The sequence below is a fragment of the Lynx canadensis genome, chromosome D1 (genome assembly GCF_007474595.2).
Source record: "Lynx canadensis isolate LIC74 chromosome D1, mLynCan4.pri.v2, whole genome shotgun sequence".
Classification (NCBI taxonomy): Eukaryota; Metazoa; Chordata; class Mammalia; order Carnivora; family Felidae; genus Lynx; species Lynx canadensis.
Window position 1 is genome coordinate 16,982,415 of NC_044312.2, and position 25,625 is coordinate 17,008,039.

Here is a 25,625-nt window from a genome sequence, read left to right on the forward strand (position 1 = left end):
CCCACCGTGGACCCAGTGTCCCCTAGGTGCCAGTCACCATCACAGCACCTTGAGAAACAAGTATGCTGTTAATTTCTAGCCAATGCACCAGGCAACACGTCTTAGGTTAAATAGCTTGCCTGTGGCCACCAGCCAGTGACTGACATTGGTTCTCTTGCACGGAAACCCTGTGCAAACGTCCCCACTGCCCCTCTGTCCGACGCCTGCTGGTCACTGGGTGCCCCATGCCTGATTTCACCTGCTCCCAGGGCACGGGGAAGAGGGCGGGTTCCCAGGCTGGCCCCATAGATGCCCTGTGAGTGCCAGAAACCAGGGCTGTGGCTCTCGGCTGCCGTCTGGCCCTGAAGGGCAAGGTGGGTGCCGGGGTGCTGCCAGCCTGGGCTGTGAGCAAAAGACACTCAGCATGGCTGTGCAGAGAGGGGGCACGAGCGCACGTGAGTTCACGGCCACGATGACGAGTGGCGTCACCAGGGAGCGCGTGCCCGGGCACACCCTGGCCCGTCACGGCGAGCCTGCATACCTGTGCTGATGCGATGAACGTATGTATACGAACATGTGCGCGCTGAGGACAGGGTGGAAACAAGAAAGCAGGAAAGGTGGAAAGGAGGGAAAGGAAGTAGGTGGGAGGGAGGGAAGGCTGGGTGGGTGACTGCCCGCGCTGTGGTCAATGCTGCCCGGAGGGGAGACTGAGGGAGGCGGTTCCCAGCACCACCACAGGGTGGCACCGGAGACCACGGTTGGCCCCGGTCAGGAGGCACAGGTGGGCAGGTTTTCCAGGGAACCTGGGAGGGCTGCTGGGCTATTCTAGGCCCTCCTCTCTTTAGGCCAGGGTAAAGGTGTATGGTTTGGGCATTTGTTCCGGTCCCTGGGAATCGGTTTCTGCCAGCTCACTCCCTGATTGAGCATCACTCATTCCAAGGGAATCCTGCTCCTCCTATGGGCCCACTCCCTCCTCCCAGAGGTAAAGCCGGCCCACTCCGGCCATGTGTGTGAGTGGGTGGGGTGCTGGCAGCAGCAGGCAAGAGCAGGGCAGAGGCTCTAGAAGAGAAGAGGAAAGGACTTCCGGGAGTCCAGGCTGGAAGGGCTGATGAAATCACAGGGGCCCCGACAAGGGGAGGCGATTTGCCTGCAGTCACATGGCTGAGCAGGGACCACCCAGATGCTCCCGTTCCCGGCCTCTCCACATGCAGGAGTTGGCAGAGAAACACAACCACTTGTCACCACTGTGTCCTCAGTGTAGGTCACCGAGTGGCTGCCCAATAAATATTTATTGAATATTTGTCCTCACCGCTCACTTCCAGAACGGTTTCCGTGGAACCTCAAGCTTCTCCTGCTTCACCAGGTCTGTTTACTGCCTTTAAAAGGGCTGCACACCTGCTCCCCAGGAAGTGGGAGCTGCCTCCACAAGGCACACCCAAAAGGCAGCTAATAGGAACCTGGCCTCTTCCATACTTTCTACCCGTCTGCTCCCTCTTCAGTTCTCACCCCATATCTGAGTGCTCTCTCCTCCGTACAACTGCCTCATTGCTTCACCCATATACCCACCCATCCACTAATCTGTCCATCCATCTATCCATCCACCCAACCACCCACCTGTCCACTTATCCATCCATCTATCCATCCATCCACTCACTCATCTATCTATCCATCCATCCATCCATCCACCCACCCATCTATCTATCCACCCATCCATCTACCCAACCATCCACTGATCCATTCATCCATCCATCCACCCATCCATCCATCCATACATACATCCACCCATCCACCCACACACCTACCCATACATCTATCCCCCCACCCATCCCCCCACCCATCTACCCATCTGTCCATCCATCCACCTATCCACCCATGTACCCATCTACCAATCCATTCATCCATCCACCTATCCAATCAACAATCCTCTATGGAACATCTATTTTGCTAGTCACAGGATACAAAAAACTCACAGCCTATCTGGGGAACCCAATGACACCCTTAGGGATAAAGCCGCCTGCAGACAATCAAAGACAGTGGCAGAGAAGTGCCTCAGGAATGCAGGGGAAAGAGGGCACTGGTGGCCTGGAGTTAGAAAATGTTTCTCAGAAAGACTTAAGCCAAGCCTTGAAGGATGGCAAGGACTTGGAGAGGCCAAGAGAATAAGAAAGGTCTCCAAGTGGAGGGAACTCCGTTTCCTTTCAAGTCTTTCCATCAAATCTTGTTGACTTCTCCTATTCAATTTCTTACCACTTCATGCCAGGTTTTACTGTAGATTCCTGAATCTCCCACCTTCATTTGGTCTCTGTTCTCTTTCAGTCACCATCCACAGTCACCAGGTTAATTTCCATTGCGTACACACTGCCACTCCCTTTCTCAAAGACTAGCAATAACGTCCCTCCCCACTGCCTGCTGGACCACGCCAGTCTGGGCTTCAGAGCTTTTTCATCATGCCACTTGATCTTGGCCTTGGCTAACTCACCATCCTTGCTGTCCAAGTTGATTCTTTCCTTCAAGCCTTTGCTCCTGCTGTTCACTCTGCCAGGAATGCCCTTCCTCATCCCCTCGTGCCCATTTCCGTTCTTCAGTCCTGTCTTTGTGCAGCCTGGCCTTCTCCAGCTCACACTTCCCTGTTCCCTGTTGAACTTTTATGTATTAATGGTCTACGCATCTCATTCTAGTAGAAACAATACCCAATTCCATTCCATTTGTCATATACTGATATATGATGGTAAAGCCTCTGATGAAACACCCTGTAGTAAATGCAAATCAGGATCCACCACAATTGGCTCTGGTCCTTCCACCAGTTTTCAAATGGCTAAAGTTCTCTCCCGAGGGAGCGAGGAGAAGAGCTGGGGAAATGGCGGACTCATGATAATTTGGGACTGCTTCCATTCAATGTGTTACAGTTGTGTGCAGTAGGAGTTCCATTATATTTATTCTTATGCTTTTTGCGCCAGCAGAGACCCAATGAACAATAAAGCTCTCCTACGTTTTATTTGACTAGATTGAAGTTTTTGGCCCCCACTAATCACAGTATGGTAGTTTACTACCCGTTTCACGGGCGTGGCTTGTGTCCCAAATTAGTGTATAAGTTTGAATTTAAAGTAAATCTAGAATGTGACCATTTCCCACCATCACCACCTCTGTAATCCATGCTACCATCATCGGTCACCTGGATTATTGTAGTAATTGCCTAACCGGCTTCCCCGATTCTACCTTTTGCCTCTATAGATGATCTTGAATCAGGAGCCACAGAGATCCTGTTAAGTCTGAAGAGCTTCAAATGCTCTACGTGACCTGTGCCTCTGCTCTCCACCTCTGATTCCATCTCTTGCTTTCCTCCTGGCTCACTCTGCTCCAAACTTCCTCAGGGCCTTTGCACTGGCTGCTCTCCACCCCGGAAGACTCTGCTCCCATGTCTCAGGTTACTCCTTCACCTCCTTCAGGGCCTGGATCAAACTTCTCATTGACATCACCTTCTCACCAACGCCTCCCCTGACTGCCCTGTTTAAAACCACAGCTCACAAACCCCACCCCTGTACTTGTGACCCCTTGACCTTGCTCTTTTGTCCAAGTCACCTTCAAAATGACTATGTAATTTTTCAAATGTATTCTATCTGTTTGCTGTCTGTCCTCCTTCTGTGCTAAAACATAGACTCCAGAGGGACAGGGACAGGCCACTGCCTGGCATGTGGCCGGAGTTCAAGAACATCTGTTGAATGAATTGTGTCACGGCAAAGCTTGTCTTAGAGCTGAGCCTCTGGGTCCCCCTCTAGGTCCTTCTGTTTCACTTTTCTTCCTCAAGTCCTAAGGGAGTTTACTCTTCCCTGGGGTTCTTTTGGGACCAAAGGGAACCCTGATTATCTGCTTTAGGGCCAGGTCTGCCTAGAGGTAGACAAATGGCTGAGATGACTGTCCAGCATTGCAGACTTCCGTGTGAAGATGCCATATGGGGACCTCATTCATCTGCGAGGAGAGGCGGCTGCTTGGTGTGGAATGAAGCACCCGCCCGCCCCCTCTGTCCTTCCAGCTGTCACGGTCAGCTAGTAGTTCCTGGGGCACCAGAAGCAGAGCCTCAAGGGCCTCTGCTGGCCGGGGAGAGAAGAGCTGGGTGGTGGGGTCTCACGGGCCTCCCTCACATCATCTTACAAAGCGGGCAGCTCAGCCCCCTTTCCTGAAGGACTGCAGCCTCCACTCTGGGATGGCAGGCTGGCCGGGACCCTGGGGGCAGTGGGAGCTCTGCATTCCTTTGGGGCCAAGGTTTCCTGACTGGGACGGGTGGGCTGGTACAGGGGCTTTGGATGGATCTGAGGTGGAGGGCAGGTTAGGGTTTATGGTCTGGTTCCGGGATCTGGAGGAGTTTTAGCGTCAAAGAGGATGTTTGGGCTTGCTTCTAGAACCAACGCCTGGTGCTTCCTCAGGCAGGCGGGAAATGCTCTAGCATCACGGGATGAGGCCGGGAAGCTGCTGGAACTACAGCTCCCAGTGTGCAGTGCAGGGGCCGCAGGGAGAGTGGGAAGGCCCGGGGTCAGACAGCTGCAGCAGCTGTGTAGGCCACGGGGCAGGGCCTCGTCACGCCGGAGCAGGACCGAATCCTCCCAGGGGCGCAGACACAGCTGTCCGTCCAGGGGCTCCCCGACACACCCTGCCATCCGCCCGCCCGCAGAAAGGCATGTTTGCCCATGGCACAGCCAGGGTTCCCGTGTGCCCACTCGGCCTGCACATAGGCGCTCGTCTGCTTGCGTTTACACGCTCAGAGGCATGCGCCCTCCGTCCCAAAAGGACCCCGAAGCCCCACCAACACGCGGTCACAGGAACACCCGGTCTAAGAGGGAGGAGCCCTGTTACCTTCACCTTCAAGTGGTTGTCCCCAGTGGATGAACCTGGGGCTTCCCGGAAATGGGAACTGGGCCAGACGCTTGCACCACAGTGGCCTCCCTGCTCTGCTCCTAGAGCGGCCTGGATACTCTTTTCCCAACAGCCCCCGTCCCAGGGATAGATGCTGCCCCATTTGGCCTCTTTCATCTGGTCAAGGCCGTACCCTGAGCGCCCCTCCCCACCTTTCACATTACCCCTGGAGGGAGAAGGGAAGGAAGCTCACTGGGTTGTTTTGTGACTGTTGGGCTAACCCCATGAAACTGCTCTCAGTACTCAGATCTCAAAAATGGGCCTGTGTGAGGGCCCCGGGCCCCATGGACACGTCCACGCCAATTCTGGGGAGTCTGTCTCTTCGTCCTCATGACCACAGCCGAGGCCTGTTGCTTCCTCACTGTACAGCCCCTCCCAAACGCTTGGTCTAAACCACCTGCCTCTCTGCTGAGAACCCTTGAGAGGCTCCCCTTTGGCGACACAGAGAAAGCCCCACTCCTTCCAGTGCTCCCACCATTCTCCTCCCACAAGCTTCCCCTGCCTGGGGACCCCCACCCTCCATCACTGCCCACTCATCCTTGTAGGAACAACTCGAATGCCACCTTCTCCAGGGTCCGGGGCCCTGAGAAGCCTGTGCAGGTGCAGTGCCCCGCACCCGTGTGCCCTGCACACGCACGTGTCTCTGGCACACACCCTGCGGCCCGCCTCCTCCCACCCCTGCCCCGGCTTCTCTTCATTTTCCTCTCCAGATGCGCCCAGGGCAAAGCTATTACCCGAACGGATGGCCAGAATGAAAAATTAAATTTCCACTTATCCGTCTCGCTGATGCATTCCCTCCTGACCAGTGGGGCTTGGAGCACAGGGCATGGCTGTGCCCCCACAGTGGGCCCCCAGAGAACGTGATAGGCACCAGCTGATGTGGGACAAGGGCCGGTGGTGTCAGCGGCTGCTCGGAGATTGTCCGTGAGCACCAGAACACATGGCTGTGAAAAGGCTCAGGCTTCCCGGCTGAGCCGTCTTGCGGGCCCGAGAGGTCCTCCCTCGGGAGGGCCGGCTAAATGGCTCCCGGGCCCATCAGTGATTCGGTGGGCACCACGCAGCCCTGGCCTCTGCCTAACTGGGCTGTCAACAAGAGTGTCCTCATGCAAGTCACCTGCGTGTGACTTTGCTTACCAGCCCTGTCTCTCTCTGTGCCTCCGGGGAGCACGGGAGGCTATGCCGCATGCGTCTTCCAGCTGGAGCCCTGGGCAGCTTGGCCCGCCTGCCCACAGGCCAGCTAGGCCTGACCACAGATCCCACGCGGGGCATCCCACTGCTGCCATCAGCCCCAAGGAGACGGCCCGCCTCCACGGCTGGCTTCGCGTCCTCCCTTTCCTCTCTTCTCTTTAGCCTGGGCCTGGGAAGTGCCCCCTTCCCTTCCTCCCTGCTCCGGGATGCCACTGAGTCCCTGATGAGCAGCGTGCATTCACAGTCATCCTGCCTCCTCTCGAGCTTTGGGAGAAGGGAGGCCCCGACTTGGCTGGGTAGCGCCACCTGGCCCCATTAGCCTAGAAGGGCCTCTGGCTGGTCCACTCGTGCCAGGGGTAGGATCACGGGAGATCACTGCTCCCGTTTCTCGGCCCCCTCCCCTGACTTCCCAGTCAGCAGTGTCTCCAGCCAGCGGAGTATGCATCTGGCCTGAGATAAGTATATGATCTCTGCCATACAGACCGGGAAGCTGAGACTCTGAGACGTGAAAGCGACACAGCCAGGAAGAACCGCTACGTGACCACACTCAGGCCAAGTCTGACATGGCCCCCGTACGACATGCCTCCCTGTGGCGTGGTTATGCTCCCTTATGAATACTCCTCATCCCTGTCTGTCCCATGGCCCCACGGCCAGAGCTCGGGCACCCGTGAGGCTCTTACTGAGCTTTGCCCAAATTCTCTCCAGGAGGGGAGAAGTCTGTGCTTCTGGCCCTCCCCCTCCCCACCGCCCCCAACCCTAGCCTGGAGGACGGGCTGCCGTAGCTTTTCCCAGGCTCCACCTCGGACGCTTCTACTACTTCTGGCTCACGGGCAGGGAGTTGACCAGTGTGAGAGCCACAGGCAGGGAGTTGAAGAAAATAGCAATCGACAAGTGACTCCACCTCCCTGGTGAGAGTGGGACGGAACGGCCCCGAGTGTGACTGCACAGGTAGGTGCAGACCCTGGACGGCTCCTTTTGCCGCTGTGCCTCGGATGGACCCACACATGAGGTCTCCTACTTCTGGGACGCGGGCCCGGAGCCGATGTGTCTATAGGGCTTGCCCAAGTCCTGTGCCTGGAGTCCAGCAACCACTGCCCAACTTCCCAGACTCTGGAGCCCAGCTCAACATCTCCCTGAGGTCACTTCCTGTCCATCCCTCCAGCCGCATGACACCCCTGCCCGTCCCAGGTGTTTCTTTCTGTCACTTTCTTTTCCTGCAACTACCTCAGCCACAATGTTAAAGACACTCCCTCTTCTGGCTGTGAAGCTGTGATGGCAAGTTTACCTCTCTCTTGGCTTGTTTTGATCCTCCCATTAATAATGATAATGACAGGGGCCAAGATAATGATCATAGAGCAGGGGCCATTTATTGACAGGCTGGTCTGCACTAGGTCCTTGGCCCACATTACGTACATTCCGACAAGAAGCTTTCAAGGCACCTCGAATTATGCCCATTTTCCGAGGAGCACTTGTCCACGTCCCTGCTGTCTGACATTAAAACCCATGCTCCCTTCATGGCCCACATGAAGGCTCCCCCAGGACATCCTAGCTCTTTGCTCCCTTTGCCCTGAGAGGGTCAGGCGGCCGAATCTCTTCATCTGCACCGACACAGAGAAAAATGCAGGGAAGACAGCAATTCAGGGCACACAACCACCATGGCTCTGGGCTGTCTCCTTGTGTTTCCTCCAGTGTCCCTGCTTGAGGACAGCCTCACCCTCCCGCCTGTCTGTGCGGGTTTCCTGAACTGCAGGAGCAAATGAGCTCCACCTCCAAGCCCAGCCCCACCAAGCCGGCATCACAGGACCTGGGCAGGCTCTAACACCTATCCCCCCACCGTTCCCCCACCCGCAACAGCACTTACTATCTCTCTGCTGGAGCCTCTCTCTGATCCCTCTCTGATCGGGGGTCACGCTGTTTCACACACAGCCTCAACAGAGGAAAGAGAAAAGCAAAGCAAGACCAGTGGCCAGAGCTCAGGAGAGAACCAGAGAAGGGGAGACGGAAACTTGCTGCAGTGACCTAGCCCCAAAGGCAGAGCAGTGGGTGGGGAGAGGCAGGACAGGGGACAGCTTCCTACCTGTGATATTGACCTCCACCTGGCCCGAGCGGGTGCCGATGGGGTTGGTGGCCTCACACACGTAGGTCCCTGCCAGGCTGTAGTTGATAGGCCCCCTGAAGAAGAGGGTTCGGTTCTGGGCCTCCACGCCCTTGGGGAGAGAGCCATTCAGCCTGCAGGGATGGGGAGACATGGCAGTGGGTTATGACCCTCCAGCCCAGAAGCTTCCCCGGGTGTTACCCAGCCTCCAAGACTCCCAGCCCTCTTGTTGAGTTGATAGGCAGGGTCTGTCTTGGACGGAGTACCGACAATAACCACAACAATAATCTCTTGCGTTTGGCAGATTCCCATTATTCGGCGTCTCACGCTCATGTCCCAGCACTGAGATGTAGACAGGCCGGAAAGGGACTGGTCCCACTGAACAGACGAGAAGCTCTTTGAGTTCAGGGTCAAAGAACACAGCTAGTAAGTGACAGAACTGGGGCTCTAGCCAGGTCTTTGGCTCCTGGCACAGTGCTCTCCCAACTACGCCTGGTTCCTGGTGGTTGGTCGTTGGTTTCCTGGGTTGCTAGTTGATAATATAGCTGTTTGGGTTCTCACCCCAGATCTACTGAGGTTGAACCGCTGGGGCCACGGCTTGGAGATCTGTATCTTAACAAGCTGCTCAGGTGATGAGATGTGACCCATGTGGAGGAATCGTGCTCCGGTACACTATCTCATTTTCTTGCTGGGCATATCATAGGCCATTTTCCTGGGGGAGACACAGGGGAGCCTCCTCCTGATTTTCGATGTCACAAAGCTATTATTCTGTTGGACCTCGCAGCTCCCTGGTACACAGAGCCGAAACTGGTCACTTGTACCTTCAGATAACACTTCTGGCTCCAGAAAGTGGAGGGTGAGAACTAGCTAGGGCAGGCCAATGCCTTCTACTTCCAGGAAACAGAGTGTAGACAATGTGGGCAGCCATCTCCTGGCCATCCACGTCAACCCGCTTCCTGGCTTCCCCACATCCTCCTTTCTATGCGTCCCATCTAGCTTTTCTCTGGGAAGAACCTTGGCTCAGGCCATCAGAGCCGGTTGGAGGGGCAGACAGGACCCTTCGAAAGCCAGGCTCAAAGACTGTGAAGCCAAGAATGGCACGGCGGGGTACGGGGCAAGCACTCCACGGACGCAGGCATTCTGGGGTGACGGCTGCCCCCTCCTTGACAATCTGGGGGTGCTGGAGAGAAGGAACGGGAACAAAGAAAGATCTGGTATGCTCCAGAAAGCCAGCTTCCCTGGGGACACCTCGATAAAAATAAATACCGGGGGCTGGGGTGGGAGTGACTCAGACTGAATCACCAAAGGAGAACGACTAGATTCTTTATTAGGGGGAAGAAGGCAGGCAGTTGATGAGGGGATCCCCCTCTGGCAGAATGGTTTGTCCCACTGACCCTGATGCTGTCGTGGCTGGGGTCTCTCGCAGCCCCTCCCCTTCTGAGAATCCTGAACCAAGACCCTAACTTTCTCCCCACGTAATGCTCCTGGAGGTGGGGTGGGGTGCCTCCCTGTGACCAGCTAGGCACCCTGCAAGGCGACCAGCCAGCCCCAGAGCACTTACGTGGTCCAGTGGTAGTCGGTGGCAGGGGGGTTAGCATCGGCTTTGCACGTGAGCTTCACATCCGTCCGCTGCAGGTACCAGTTCCCATCAAACCCCTCGATGGTCACCTCGGGCTCGTCTGTGGGGCAAGGGACGATGTTTGAGAAGGGTGAGGTCAGGAGAGCAGGGCTTGGGGCGAGGGAGTGAGCCTCAGATGGGGCAGGGGTGGAAGGGGCAGTGACATGGAAAGAGCTGGAAGACGGGGAGAGAGGGGGGAGGACCCTCGGAGCAGAAGCAGCAAGGGAATGGAGGAAGGAGGAGGACAGATGGGCACAGGAAGGAGATGGGGAAAGGGGGGGGAGGACAACGCACCCCTGAAAAGAGAAAGGGAGGGAAAGGCTGGGGGGCGGGCAGGAGCAGAAAGGGGGCAAAGGAAGCAAAGGAAGAGAGACCGGAGCAAAGGAGGAGGGAGGGCTGGCAAGAGTGGGGCGGTAGGAGGGGACAGCAGCACCCCCCACCCCGAAACCCGCCTGTGCTGCGCCCTGCTCACATTGCACGTTGAGGGTGAGGCTTTCCCGGAAGCGGTCCATGTGGTAGTTGACGATGCAGGCCAGGGTCTGCTGGTGGGCTTCCCGGCTGGGCACCAGGCGGTAGCGGCTAATGACGGTCACCGTGCCGTTGGGGTTCCGGATCTCTTGGTACTCCGCCTCGCCCTTCAGGCGCGTTTCCCAGGACACCACGCTGGGAGGCTTCCCGTTGGCTGAGGTACAGGTGGCCACCAGGACCTTGTCATCCTGCCCCTTCTTGGCTCGAAGCACCGTCTGGGTGCCCTCTACCCAGTTGGTGGGTTTGGCTGCGGGGAAGCAGAGGGAGCCGTGGGGCTAGCGCTACGGCTTCATCCAAAGTGTGCTGGCCCAGGAGGTCACCCTGGCCATCCCTGCCTCTGAGCTGTGCCCAAAGCCCCTCCCAGCCCTTCTCATGGGGACTGCTTCCTGTCTAACCTGTGTCCTTCCTGCCCTACCTGGCACCCCCTTTGGTCAAGCGGAGGCCTTCCTGGAGTCTTGGTGTGCTCAAGGCTGGCGGCTCACGTGGCCCTTTTCCTTACCGTGGTGTCGGAAGCTTCTGCCTGCTTCCTGGTCACCCACAAAGTACCCTGTGGTGGGGCTTCCAACCCGAATCGTGACCCTCAGCTCTGTGCACAGCTAAGGCCTTGCACCCAATCCCGAGTGAGCTGTGGGACAGCCTGGCCGGAAGGGACCGGAAGCTTTGGGAGCATGCCAACCAAGGAGACTGTCTGGGGCCACCGAGGCACACGATGAGGGTGGCCAAGCCCCAGGCCACGGGCCTCTGCACGAGCAGGGAGGGGGTGGTGAGGCCAGCTTACCCATTACAGTGAGGTTGAGCTGGCTCTCTCGATTGCCGGCAGGGAAGGTGGCGAACTCGCAGATGTAGACGCCCTCGTCCTCCAGCTCAAGGCGGGAGAGGCGGATGGTGCCGTCGGTGAAAGAGGGCCGCAGGAATTCTACGCGCTCACGGTAGGGAGCCAGCACGGAGACGCCCATGGCGGGGTTGTAGATGGCCACATTCTGCTTGGAGCCGTTGGTGGCCTTCTGCCACGTGACCTGGGTGATCTTCACGCCGGGCAGCGGGTTGGCGAAGCTGCAGTGCAGGACCACGTCCGTGCCGATGAAACCGTACATGGAGTCGTTCACCTGGACCACCTGGGCGTGGGCGCCTGGTCAAAGGAGCCGGCGGGACTGGTCAGTGACAGGCACGGCCGCCCGCACCCCCCGCCCCCGACTCCCTGTGCGCTGCTCTTTTCTTTCTACCTCTTGTTACTCTTGATTCTGATCATAGGAATAAATAATTGCTTGTTACTAAAGCACTCTGGAGGATGCTGAAAAAGACCGTGATCCCCACCACTCAGAAGGATCACTGATCGTCTTGTAGGAAATCCCTTCTTTTATTTTTTTCTCGCTATATTAATTTCTCGATCTCCAGGTTTCTCTGCATAACCATCTTTTTTTTTTTAAGACGAAATCAGAATGATACTGTACGTATTGTTCCATAGCTGCCTTTTCGTCTAGCGATGCATTACCCATAGTGCTCCATTGGGCAGTAAATATATACCTGCACCCTTATTTTTTTTTTTTTAAATTTTTTTTTCAACGTTTATTTATTTTTGGGACAGAGAAACACAGAGCATGAACGGGGGAGGGGCAGAGAGAGAGGGAGACACAGAATCGGAAACAGGCTCCAGGCTCTGAGCCATCAGCCCAGAGCCTGACGCGGGGCTCGAACTCACGGACCGCGAGATCGTGACCTGGCTGAAGTCGGACGCTTAACCGACTGCGCCACCCAGGCGCCCCAAACACCCTTATTTTTAATAAGGGGCGGGAGTCGAATGCACTGCTTTCCCTAGGAGCCATCAACTGCCTCACCTTCCCGGGCCTCAGTTCCCTTCTGGCAAATGGGGCATAGAATCCAGTCCTCTACCTCACGGGGTTGCTGGGAGAACCAAATGAGACTAACGAGAAAGTGTCAGGAGGCAGGAGGCGCTGACCATGCGGGCTCACGGTGGCCACCATTATGCTCCCCACCATGGTCTTCTCCCTCAAGGCGGAGTGCCCGTGTCCTGGGGTGCGCTGGCTCCGTCCCTCTCACAGGGCCCGGGCCGCTCCTCAGAACATGCCATGTTTCCATGTTCCCTTCCTCTCTCTCTCCCTCCTCCTGTCACTCCTAGACTCTTGCTCGTGCAGTTCCCTAGAAAGCCCTAGAAGGCTCTTCCCCCTCCTTCCCCTATGGATCTCCCACTCAGGCCACCTCCTTTGGGAAGCTTCCCAGATCTTCCCTGCACGTGTGAATCCAGCCACTTCTATCACAGATCTTTTCTGCCTCCGGATGTGGTTGTTCACGCCTGTGACTTCTCCGCCAGCACAGGGTCTGTGTCTTTCCCAGTCGCCCCAGCCCTAGTGCCCAGCCCAGCATCTGGCACACAGTAGGTACTCAGTAGATAGCTCTGGCCAGGCAGACTGCAACGGAACCCATGGGAATAAGATTTGCAAGAAGGAGGGAGTGATCAGTGGCGTTGGATGAATGAATAAATTCCCCCCAGTCTCCTTACTGATTGCTTTGTTTCACTAGAATGGCTTGTTTGAGCTTTTCCCTGATCCTGAACGCAGGGCAGAGACCCTCCAGCGGGTCTCTCTGGCCCAGGCTCTTTCTTGACCTCTGTTATTGGCCACGCATCTGTACCCTTCATATTGTCGTATCCTTACTTCACTCAGTTTATTGAGCACCATCGATAATATCAATGCCGGGTCCCGTACTGACCTAGAGGCGGGGGGATGGCCTCAGTGGCTCCCCAAGGGAGTGGAAACTCGGGGCTCACCTCAGCCTCTGCATGGCGGAGGCACAAGAGCAGGGCACACTCCTCTGAGGGCTTGGAAGCCCATGATAGGTGAAGGCTGTCCCCCCCCCTCCCCTAAGGAGGGCACAGGCTGTGTCCCCAGGGTCACTGCGGTGTCCTCTGTGTGTACCATACAGCAGATACTCAAAAATTTGCTGAATAAATAGATCTTTGGCCCCTTGTCATGCCCTGAAAACTTCCCCAGTGCTCCCTCCTTCTTTATGCCTATTCACATCCGTGCAGCCCTTCAAGGCCCACCTGGGAGTGCCCCCACCCCTACCCCTCCAGTTGTCCCCCTGGCCGGTGTGTGGGGTTCTGACATGTCCTTGGGCAGAGAGCACCGTGGGCTGGTGGGAGTACAGGAGGAAGCACCCACCAGGGAGGCAGGAGGGTTGGGTTCTGCTCAGCCCTATTCTGCGCTGAGACCTTGGCCGGTCACTTCCCCCTCCCGAGCCCTATCTTCCTCCTCTATAAGAGAGCGGGCTGGACTCCCCAGTCTTAGTGGTCCCTTCTGGGCCTGAGTCTGATCCCCTGAACTGCAGCCCAGCCTCGCTGAGGCCCCACCCCAGATAGAGTCCCATGGTGAGGTCAGCGGGCCAGACAGTCCAGTGCTCCTGCTGACTGGCCAGCTGGCAAGCGGCTAAGCCCCAGGCCCTTCCAGGAGGATAAGTGGGTGCTCCCCCCCCCGCCCCCGCCTCCACTCACCAACCTGCTGGAGGTTGCCCAGCAGCTGAGATAATGTGGGTATAATTGGGGAACTTTCACCACACAAAGCCAGAAACAGGAAAAGCCAGTTGGGAGGGCTTGGGCCATAGCTTGTGTGTGTGTGTGTGTGTGTGTGTGTGTGTGTGTGGTGGGGGGGGGGGTTGGCGTGTGGGCACCGGGAACCATCTTGGGATTGGTGCCAGGGCATGGGGGAACCTATAGCTGGACATAGCCCACCAAGCCTGCCGCGACCCCCTCCGCCTCCCCACCCCCCGCTCCCCGCAGGTGTGGGGACAGGCAGGCTTCAGCAGCCGGCACACACACTGCCATTCATTTGCTGCATCTTCAGCAGTGACCTCACCCTTCAGAGCTGTGAATGCCAGGAGCGAAGATCGCTGATAGTGGCCTGGGCGTGGGGGCGGGGCGGCCGCTGCCAGGGGCTCGGGCACCCTAGCGGCCCTGTCTCATGCATCGGTGCCTCACCAGGCCAAGGAGGCCTTCCCCACCCTAATGTCTGTTTTGGGGTTAAGGCCCCTCTCTCCTCTCCAGTGTGGCTCTCCCAGAAGCAACCCCACAGGGAGCAGTAAGGAGAGTGCCTGGGGTGTCCACCCACTGCGCACAAAGTGGGTTCTCCTGGCCCTTGCCCCTTTTGCGCTAGTGAAGAGTGCGCAGGCCAGAGTGGGAGAGGACCTCTAAGGTGCAGGCAGACTTATTCTGGTGTTCACCTCTCCATCCACAGCCTAGTGGGCACAAGGGAGCTTTTGGAGCATAGGGTTTGGGGCCACTCCCTGACCCCAGAGGAAGTGGGAGGGGCTGGGGCCACCGGCAAGGTCTGAAGACCCTCCCTTAGCCCTCCACCCCACTCCGGGCTAAGGGACCCAGAGCTCTTGCTTCTGGCTTGGGGCTTCCTGTCTTTTTTTTTTTTTTTTTTTTTTTTAATGAGAGAGAAAGAGAGAGAGAGAGAGCGCTTACGCGTGTGTAAGCACAAGCACGAATGGGGGAGGGACAGACAGAGAGGGACAGAGAGGATCTCCACGCTGTCAGCTCAGAGTCTAACTAGGGGCTCGAACTCACAAACCGGCAGATCATGACCTGAGCCGAAATCAAGAGTCGGACGCTCAACCGGCTGAGCCACCCAGGTTCCCTGGGGCTGCCAGTCTTGGACGGAGGGTGCAGGGTTGGGGAGAATGTCCCTCGTTCTTTAGACTGGTCAGGTTGGGAAACTTTCAGAGAAGGGGGGCAGACCTCCAGGGTCTGGGTGAGGCAATGAATGGGAGAGTGGGGATCCCCACTGAAAAGGCAGAGAAAGGGCTGGTTCAGGGCAGGAACCCAGGAGGAGGCCCCTCCTCTGTGCAGGAAGAGGTAGAACCATAGGCCTCGTCTGGAAGGCCCGGGGCCAAGGGGCAGAAGCAGGAGGGCAGGCTGGTCCAAGTTGGGTCCAAGGTCCCAACCCCTTGGGCCCAGATGACCTGGAAGTTGAGCTCACTGCCCGAGCTCCTCCCACCCTCTGAGGGGCTGCCCCTGCCCCCCCCCCCCCCAGTACGCATGGGCTTGTGAAGAGCCAGACGGTGTGGCTTTGCAGACTCCCTCTGTCACTTACGAGCCGAGAAACGTTGGGCAAATGACTCAACCGCTCTGTGCCTCAGTTTGCACTGAGATTTCTCGTCTGTGAAACGGGGATTACAACACCACCTATCCCATGCAGTGGTCCTAAGGATCAAATGACCACACGGGAAGCTAGAGATCGGCACTTAGCACAGAACGAGACGGTCAGTAAGTGCTGGCTGCCATCATCATCCTCCTCCTCACCACCACCTTCGTCGTCATCTGTATCCCTTTATTTTCTGTTTCCTGGCATGCACGTCTAGCGTGTTTCTTATTGTGTGTTCCCTGGCTCCCAACAGATCGCGACTCCCTGTGTGAGAGGGAAGGCACCGGCGAGACCTCGGGTTTTGTTGGCCACATCGCGGCTCCCTGGCAGGGTCTAGGGCCTGGAGACTACCCTGCTAACTTTCTGTGGTTCCCCGGGCAGTTAGGGTGGTCCACACAAGGCATCGTCTCTCCTTCCTCACAGGCCCCCTCTTACATGAGAGGCAGGGGCTGTCCCAGATGTGGAAACCAGGACCACTAAAATGGTACCATACTGGACCTCAGTGGAACACGTGATCCATGGTTTTACAAAGGAGGAGTCCAGAGTCCACGAGGGGCTGGGTCACTTGCTTGGCGACATGGAAGGGCAAATCCAACCCAGTGCGCTTCCCACCCTGCCTTTTTACAAGGGACTCACGTTCTCAACCTAACCCCCCAGGGCCTCCCTCCCTCTGGGCGGTGTCCCTCCTGGAATAAAGCTCAGAGCCTCTCTTGCTCCTTTTGATAAGTGGCAGGAATACCAGTTACATTACCGTAGCCACAGTGCCCGCGGGCTGCCCTGCACTGGGCTTGGTTGGGGGGGGGGGGTTGGGGGCCAGGGGTAAAGCAAAGTGGAAGCCAGGTGGGGGCACCTCCAGGAGGCTATGTACAGAGGAGGGAGGAGCCAGAGAGGTGGGGAGTGAAAGGTAGAGAGATCCATGGGAACCTCTGCCCTCAGTAGAGAGGTTCTTGCATCCTAGGGATATCAAGGAATGTTTTTCTTTTTGACCTCAAGTACTGCCTGTATTCTCCCTGACCACCCTACGGGCTCCACGGTCTGGGACTCGGGCCCCTGGGGCCTGTGTGCCAGTGCCTCAGTTTCCCCATTGGAGCTCCGGTTGGGCGGTTCGGGCTGCCTTCGTGGCTGCCCAGAAGTGCTGAGCCAACAAGGCAGGCGTCGGGCCGGCCCCCCGAGACGTCACAGAAGTGCAAAAGCCCGAGCTCAGCAACAAAACACAAAGGCTCCTCAGTTGTGGCCGACAAACCTGCTCCCCAGGGCCCTGCCCGCCTGCCCTGCCCGCCATGGAGCTAATCTGAGGCTGGGGCCATGGGTTCCCACGCAGTGGGGTGTGGCCCAGAATGGGGGGGGGGCACTCTGCTCCCCGTACCCACCTCAAGCAGTTTCTCTTCCCGCCCTTTGAAACTTCAGACCCTTCTCTCCCTGGCCAGGCAGGCTGGGACTGGGCCCATGTGGGTGAAAGTGGCGGGGGGGGGGGGGGGACGGACACAGGCAAGGGGGGAGGGGTTCTGGGATTTCTGGCACAGACCACCTCTTTTTGTGTCCCCCATCCCCGCCGGGGTGCCCTCAGTTGGGCGGTCGGCAGTGGCAGACCTGGCCTGGAGGCAACCGGGGACACCCTGGGGGAGGAGCGCTGGGGACCTCAGCGGGGGCCTCTCTGAGACCAGAATCCTTTGGGGTCCATCTCTAGGGCTTCCCAGGGATCCCCCTCCCTCCCACCACCCCAGAACTGGCAGAAAGGAAGAGGACCATCCGGTCAGAAACCAGCTAAGTGGTAAGTGGGGATGACTCACCTATGGGGGCGGGGGGAGGGGAGGGCCTCCAGCCGAAACCCTGCTGAGTCAGCACAGCGACCTGAAGGCTACAGGGCCCCTCCTCCCAGTGCAGCTACTTCCCCAAATGTCAACTCCCAGGCTGGAGGAGCTGGCAAGGAGACGGTGTGATCAGGAGGGAATCCCCTTGCTAGGGCCCCCTCCTCTGGGCAAGGTTTGGCCAGTCAGTGTTGCCCAGACCCAATCGCTCTGCCCCCAAGGACCCACACGAGCAGGCTTCTCACTGAGGTCCTCTGAACTTGTCCTGTCCCGTATCTGTGTCTCCCCATTATTCAGGAGCCCCCTAGGGCCCAGGCTGCATCTCTACCCTCGGACTCGCCCGCCATGCCCGGGACGGGGTCCAGGGTGCCCCCAGGTCAGAGGGCACAGAAGCATCAACTGACCCGGTCCTTGTCCCCACACCCCTAGCCATCCCTCGCTGGGGCTCAGTGCCCCTGCCTCCTGCACGCAGGCGCTCTGCCTGGTGGGTGTGGGCCCTGGGGGACCCTCTCTGGGAGCAATGCCTGCTGGGATGGCTCCAGGTGTCCTGGGGCCTTGAGTCCCCGCTGCATCCACCTTGCCAGCAGAGGTGATAACATCCCATGATCCCACAGTCAGGGCTAATTGCTACTGTCCAAACCCAGGCGCCTCCGCCCCTTCATTTGGGGTCACAGAAATTGCCGATGTTTTCTTCTTCTTGGCTGATCCCCCCCCCCCCCCACCCCAACCCCCGACTCCCCGACACAGAGCTGGTTAATGATGGGCTGTGGGGCTGGCGCCGGAGCCTTGGGCGGGTGAGTGCAGCGCGTGGGAGAGGAGGGGGCGCGGCAGCCTGGGAAAAGCAGGAGAAGGAGCCCAGGATCTTCCAGACGGGCTGGGCCAGCCCAATCCCCGGCAGCATGAAAGCCGGGAAGCCCCGGGGTTGTGGTGACGGCGCTGGGGGCTGCTCTGGCAAGTCCCGTCTCTCCGAAACCTAGCAGGACAGGTTGGGGGACAGGGATGAATCAGGGAACTGCGTTTCGTCTTTTCCCACCGAGGAGCAAGTGGCCAGGGACATCTGGATCTCGCCCGACAGGCAGGCCGGTTTCACATCGGCTACCCCCTCCCCAAGGCCCAGGGCAAGGCCAGTCCCGAGCAGCGCCTCTCGGCTCTGCCCCTCTCCATCTCTAGCCTTCTGGTTCCACCTTTTGGTCCCCTCTGTACCACTCACCCTTTACCTGTCACACTCCCTCTGGCCAGGCGGTGGGGAGGAAGGGTACATACCGGAGATCAGGAGAGAAGTCTCTGGTCCCCACCAGTTGGTTACGGTTTTCTAGATGGCCTTAGGTAGGTAGGCCAGTTCCCCTCCCGGGCCTCAGTGTCCCTTTCTTTAAAATGAGAGTGTTGGGACCCCATGATCCCGGAAGACTATACTTTGGACATAACCTGTCTGGCCCTCTCTCTGCCCTACCTCTGCACCTTCCCTGGATCAGACTCTGGACTGTTTCTACCAAGTGGCTACTCCACCTCTGTATACTGCCCAGCTCCTCCAGGAAGGCCTCCCAGATCGAACTGGGATGCCAGGCAAATCCAGGCTACACGTAGCACAGGGTTCTTCCGCGTTCGCGCAAGCACAGCGGGAATTCATCTTTGTTCTCCGTCCCCACTGGCCCCAATCCAGACTCCCCCTGAGCCCCTCCCGCCAGCGCAGCCCCTTCCCTGCCCCCCACCTCCAGCAGAGTCTCACTTCCTTATTTTCTCAACACTCCTGGGCCACGACTGTAGCCCAGCTAAGCAAATCCCAAACCCTTCCCTTTGCCCCTTAGCACCCACCATCTCGCTCCTCCTGCCTTGTCCCCTCCCTCTTCCCAAGACCTGCCCCGGTGCAGGCCACAGTCACCGCTTACCCGGCCGCTGCAGCATGACACCAAGCCTACGTAACTGCCTCCAGGCCTTCCCCCAACCCATTGGCCACTTTTTTTGTTTTAATGTTTTTATTTATTTTTGTGAGAGACAGCTTGGGCAGGGGAAGGGCAGAGAGAGAGAGAGAATCCCGAGCGGGCTCTGTGTTGCCAGCATGGAGCCCAATGCGGGGCTTGAAGCCACAAACCGTGAGATCATGACCTGAGCAGAAACCCAGAAAGAGCTGGATGCTTAACCAACTGAGCCACCCAGGTGACCCCGCTGGCCACTTTCTAAATCCGGAATCCTTTTCTGTTTAAAATCCTTCCATGGTTTCCTGCAGCCCCCGGGATCAAGTCCAAAGCCCTTTTGGGCTCTGGACCTCATCTTGGGCATCAGAGCCTGCAGCCCTCTCTCTCTCCCTCCTCTCTCCCTCTCTCTCTCCTGCCATATGGAACAATACCATCCATTCCCTGCCCTGTTACTCCCTCTGCTGAAAGCACATACCCCATTTCCCTGCCTCAGTCCTCTTCATCCGTACTCAATGAGCCGAGCCTTGATTTTGAGGAGGTGGCTTCCTGGGGCACACCCCCTGCCCCCGAGTGAGGCAGTCCAGCAGCCCGAGGGCCCAGTACCTGCGCACACATCCATCACAGCATCTCCCCTGCTGAGGGCAAAGGCCGGGGCTTCAGCCAGTGCCTGGCATACAATAGGGTAAGGGGGCCCCGAGCAGCTGGTGAAGGCTGCAAGCCAGATGGGGCTCCAGACCAGGCTCGGCAGGTAGGGCAGGAGGAAAGAGCTGGGAGGTGAGGCCTCCCGTCTGCACCGAGGGCCGGCAGGTCAGGGCCGGAATCTTCTCCCTGACTGGAGCCGGGAAGCTGCACCCCAAAAGGTAGAGGTCTGCCTGACCTCTTGCCTCCCCACGGCATCGCATCCTCTGCTGGCTTCCCAGTTGTCACTTCTTGGTTCCTTCCCTCTCTCCTCTGTCCCACTTCCTAGCACCCAGCCCCACTTCCTTCCTCACTCTAGACCAGAGGTGAAAAATATTCTTCTCACCCAAGCAAGCTGCAGCCGGAGGCCCTGCTCCCCAGGTCTTCGCCCTGCGAGGCCTACACCACCCGCCCCCCGCTTCCCCCCCCTCCCCGCGGTGCCATTCCCTTCCCAACACACGGCCTGGGTTTCTCCTGGCCTGGCCTTTTGAGGCCTCGAAGGCCTGGCTCTAAGTCTGGGGTTTCCACGGGTCGCATCTCCGCAGCCCACGCCAACCTCGTCCACCCCACCTGCGCAGACGACACGTCTCACAACAGACGCCCACGGCAGCCAGGGCTCCCCTCAGCAAGGGTGCGTCTTTAATGCCATATTTTGGGGAGCGTAGGCAGCAGCCTCTTCAGAAGGCTAGTGTGGGGGTGGGAGAGGCTGGGGGCTGCCTGAAAACAGAGGGAGAATTCCCTGGGCCTCCCCAGAAGAACCTCTTAAAATCTCAGTATCAACATATGCATTGTCTCAGTCCTGCGGGTTCTGTGCCGATGTTCACCACCTGTTTGGAAGTGGAAATCTCTAGATGTGCCTCTTGCCAGGAGGGACCTGTCTGACCACCCCAGTGTCCAGCTCTGCCCACGCCCCGTCCGGCTCCAGTCAGCTGTCTGCACCCGAGGCTGGGGGCTCGGCCGGTGCCGAGAGGGGAGGCATGGCCTGCCTGCCTCTGTGCGGGTACATTCTGAGAGGGAAGGGTTGGGTGGGAGACTGACAGGGAAGGGGTTAAGAGGACGGTGGCGGGGGCGTAGAAAGTCAGTCATCCATGAGCACCGAGCTGGAGTTCAGATGGGCCTGGGCTTGTACGTGCGACTCACGGGCTGGGTGACTGAGCAAGCGTCAACCTCTCTGTGCCTCAGTTTTCTCATGCAAGAAGTGGGAACGATTAATAGTGCCGTTGCCTAGGGTTGACGTGACGATTAAGTGAGATAATTCATACACGCTCTCAGTGCGGCGCTCGGCACGTAGTTATGCTGCATAAAGGGCCACGTTATTGTTATTACAGTCTCAGGGGAAGAAGCTGCCCAGAAATCAGGTAGGCTGGCTTCCATTCTGGTTCTGCTAACCGCCGCGAGATCTTGCGCAAGTCCTTGCTATGGCGAGGCCACTGCCCCCGAGCAGAGGTCCTCGACCTCCGCACTGTTGACGTTTGGGGCCTGACGATTCTCGGTTGCAGGGCTGACCTGTGTTTGGTGCCACCGCTGGCCTCTGCCTACCCTTCCTCCGTTGTGACAACCAAAAGTATCTCTAGAAGGTGCCAAATGTTCCCTACGGGGCAAAAGGACTGTCCTAGAGGAGAGGGCATGGAGCTCGGGCAGGGGTGCTGGCGTGAGTGAGGGATGTGCAGGGCAGACCCACGCCAGCCAGGGCAGGAGGGTAGGGGCGGGGGGGCTCTCTGGAGGGGAAGTATCCTGTGTCCTGGGACAGAGGGCCCAGAGGTGGATCAGAGCAGGGGTGCAGGCCTTCCGGTGTGGAGAGCCTGCCGTCAGCTCTGTAGGAGGAGGAGTGTGAGGCGTGTGTTTGGGGAAGACAGGTGGAGAGGACTGGAGGCCCCGGGGAGCCTCGGAGCTGACTGCCCCGTGCTGTCAGAACATGGGTTACAGAATGGCACGTTCTCAGAGGACAGATCAGGAGAGACGCAGACAGTGGAAATGTGGCTGGAAGCCTTGGGTAGGGAGGCGGGGAGGCTGCGGAGACCAGGGCGTGTGTTTCAGAAACGAGGTCAGGCAGCGTCTTCCTCCGGCTGGTAAACCGCTATCATTTCGGAAGGTTTGCACCTCATTTGGTTCCTGCTTAAGTGAAATCCACAACATGTGTTCCCTGCATTAGTGGAGTGTTTGTGCTTAATTAGTGGCAAATTCTTTCATATTAAAGTCATTAAGTTTTGCCGTTTGCTCTTCTCACCCCGGGCCTGGCTCTCTTCTGTCTTTCCTTTTAATGCAGGCGGCCTGACTACAGGTTGTTCAGTTTCTCGGCCTCGGGAGGCGTGCACGCGCATGTGCACATCCTCTCCCCCCCCCCGTCCCCCCCCCCCCACCGCAGGCATTCGGACCCTCCAGCATCAGCCCTTGTGCCCGTCCCACCCTGGGCTGGCATTTGTAGCTCCCAGCACCCCCGTCCCGTGCCAGGTTCCTCCATGTGGGCCGCCAGCTCTGCCTCCTGCCCCTGGGGGCTCCTCCTAGGGCTGGACTGGCAGGGGCCTTCCAGACTTCTGGGTACGGGCCGGGGCACAGCAGCTGGTGGGGAAATGAATCCCTCGAGCCCTTCCAACCTCTCTGATGACACCAGCTTTAGCTGAAATGCCCCCCGCTCACTGTACCCACCCCGCCGCTAGCCCTGAGAAGCAGCCTCCCCAGCCGCAACGTAAACCCCAACGCCAGCCCCGGCCCAATCCCAAAGTCAACACCAAACCAGACCCTGAGACCTGGGTTATCATATCACCCTACCCCTGGTGGTAAGCTCTTACTGGTTTCAACCACAGGAAGAAGTGCAACGCGACGTGTGGCCGCCATTTCAACCCTAATCTCAATTCACCCCTGGTCTGGACTCAGCCTCAGCTTGGGGGCACCCCAGGAGGAAGGAAGTCTGGCTCACAGTTTTGTTTTCTTTTCCCATCTGACAGTCTTCCCTTTTGGCGTAGCCAGAGGAAGTGGGGTCTTCAAAGGGTCCTGACGTCACAATGAAGGGAGAGGCTGGCTGAGGTTGAAGGCCTCCCCTGGGTGGGTGGGTCTGCAGTCCCTGGAGAAAAGCCTGCCCTGGGCTGTCCCTTCCCCAGCGCCCAGGAGGCTGAAAGGGTGGTGGGTGGGCATGCACTTTCTAGTTTGTCCTGATCATTTCAGCCTCAGCTCTTACTCTAGCAGTAGGACCAACGCCTCCCCGAAGCCCAGCCTTCTCACCCACAAAACAGGCCCAAAGCAAGGCCACCTTGTTTGGCTGAGGAAGGAGGGAGGGCATCTGTATAAAAGGACTTCCTTGGTCCTGGGGCCTCCGGGGACACCGCCTGCCTGGCCTCCCTGTGCTGCCGGCCTCAGGCTGTCACCTTGCTTCCTTCCTCAGCATTGAAATCATCACCCTCTTCTTGGCAAAATGCTGAGGGGAGCAGGTCCCTACCGTTGCCACGGCCCGTCCTCTTCCTGCCCACGGGGCAGGGCTACAGGGGATGAGGGGACCCATGAGGCAGGAGGTGAAAACCCCGAGACCCAGCCATTCCCCTCAGCACCCCTGTCACTGGGAGTGTCAGAGTTTTTAACGGAGGGGGGTTGTCTCGCCCATACTCTTCCCCCTCTCCCCCCCCCCCCGCCCCGCCATCCCTTTGCCCAACATAAATCTATCAGGAGCCGCGCCCAGTCCCGCTTCCAGCTCAGACTTGTTGGGGTTTCAGGAGTCACTGGGTAGGGGCCCGGCATGCCAAGACCTGTTTCCTGTCCTGCTTTGCAGAAAGAGTGAGCACGTAGGCGGTGGGGCATGGCGCCCAGCTGGAGGGGTGCAGCCCAGCCTCCTGGCCACCCGCTTCCCCTCGCTCCCCTCCTTCCCCCTCCTGCCCATTCTCATGCCCTCTTTGCCATGCCCACCACACTGCTCAGAATGGTCCCCGGAAGCCCAGGGGCGGCTGGTGGCAGAGGTGTGTGTGGGGGGGGGGGGAGGGGGTTCACATTCTGCCATGTCTGAGAAGGATGCTGCCTGCCACCTTCAGCTGCCCCAAGACTGGGTGCTTAGCAGCACAAGCCAGGGGTCTCACATGCTCCCGTCCCTCCCCAGAAGAGAAAGTACAGAAGGATGATGTTCCCTGCCAGGCCCTTGCCAATGGATGGCAACAACAGTTAACACATGTGTATAACTTATCTGTGCCAGGCCCAGGCCTGAGTGTTTACTTGTATTAACTCACTTAATCCTCATAACCACTCCGGAGCCGGGTAGCCTTATTGTCTCCATTTCAGAGATGAGGAAACAGAGAGGTCAAGTAACCTGCCTAAGGTCACACTGTCTATGAAGCCGATTCCACACACGCGGTCTCCACGAGGCTTGGTTCAGGGAGAGGCTACGCTCTTCACCACGACACGGGCTGCCCTTGGCCTTCCTTTCTTCCCTTCCTGGGGAGACGAGTGGCCCGCACACACCCGCAAGCCCCAGAATCACGGGTAAGGGTGGGACTTGATGCACGGGACCCTTGCCGATTGGGAGCCAAGGTGATGGGGTTCTTTGTTGGGAGGGCAGACGGCACCCCCTCTATTCCCACCCGTCAGGACCACAGGGCTGGCTGGGACCGGGGCCTTCCTAGCCAATGAGATGTCACCGGAAGCCTGAAACACATAAAACCGTCATTCTCCCCTTGTTCCCTTTCCCTTCCGGCTCGGGAGTTACAAAACTTGACCCCTAGTCTAAACTCTGCCAATCTCTGTCTATGGGTCTTCCTCCTTCTGTTCCTGGGTTTCTCCACCTGGGAGATGGAAGGGTCACATCCTCCCTCATTGCCTCTGGGGCCTTGGGGCTTGGGACGACCAGGTGTGGATGCCGAAGCTCTGGAAATTCGAATGATGGCCACTGCTGATGATGTGTCAGGCATTTACATGTATAATCTCACTTGGTCTTCATAGCCAGCCCACGAGAGGAGTCCCCTCAGCCCCAGGGTCAAAGAGGAGAGTGACTGCCAACTTCTGTCCTTTCCCCAAACCCCAGAAGTGTGGGGTTCTGCTACTCTTCTCATTTTTCATCCCTGCTCCTCCTACCTGGCATGCGTTGCCCACCTACTCTGGGTAGTTAACTACCCTGAGGCCCAGGAAGTGGTCAGCAGGTGCTCAGGAAAAATCAGCAGAGATTCTTCACCCCCCTCCCTGAGCAGGGGACTGGCGGCCTGGAGGGGGTACTGTGGGGTCCACTCGGTGCCCAAGGTGAGAACAGACCGCGGACAGAGAGCTCCCAGCCAGCTCCACTGGCGGGCTTCCCACCAGAGGCTGCCGGGATAGCATGTCAAATTAGCTTAATGAGCGAGGCCCCAGCTTTAATTGGGGCCCTCTGCTTTGCTGTGCTGTCTCCTGCTTTCATTTTTAATGCTGGGAAGGGGTGGGTTTTCTTTCTCGCGCCTGTGCGTTTTCACCCTGGCTAATGGCTCCTCTCTCAGAAAGGCCCCTACAATGCTAATTGGGTTTAATTACTGGGGTAATTAATGATTCTATTGGAAAACTGAAATGTCGTGGGTGAATTCTGTGTATACATAGACAGAAAAGTCAAAGGGACAAAGGGATGCGGAATGAGACCCCCGGGAGAGACTGGGGGTGACGGGAGAGGCCAGGTGGAGAATCCTTCGGCTGGTGGTGGGGACCACCTAGCCCAAGAGCTCCCCCGTTCGTGGATGAGGAAACAGAGGTGCAGAGAAAAGCAACGCAACCGAGATCGCCAAGGGGTTGGTGGGGATGGAGGCAGGAGGAGCT

At 58.1% G+C, this 25,625-nt stretch overlaps 1 protein-coding gene across 1 annotated transcript in view; it reads right to left on the reverse strand.

Annotated features, from left to right (window-relative positions):
• The window catches only part of NECTIN1 (nectin cell adhesion molecule 1), a 61,470-nt gene that overhangs the window by 4,551 nt on the left and 31,294 nt on the right, over positions 1 to 25,625 (reverse strand). Inside the window, exons 2-5 of the mRNA XM_030332646.2 lie at positions 11,095 to 11,445; positions 10,261 to 10,563; positions 9,732 to 9,849; positions 8,153 to 8,304 (exon numbers count right to left, since the gene is read on the reverse strand). Of these exons, the coding sequence (XP_030188506.1) occupies positions 8,153 to 8,304; positions 9,732 to 9,849; positions 10,261 to 10,563; positions 11,095 to 11,445 (924 nt within the window). The remainder of the gene's footprint in view (positions 1 to 8,152; positions 8,305 to 9,731; positions 9,850 to 10,260; positions 10,564 to 11,094; positions 11,446 to 25,625) is intronic.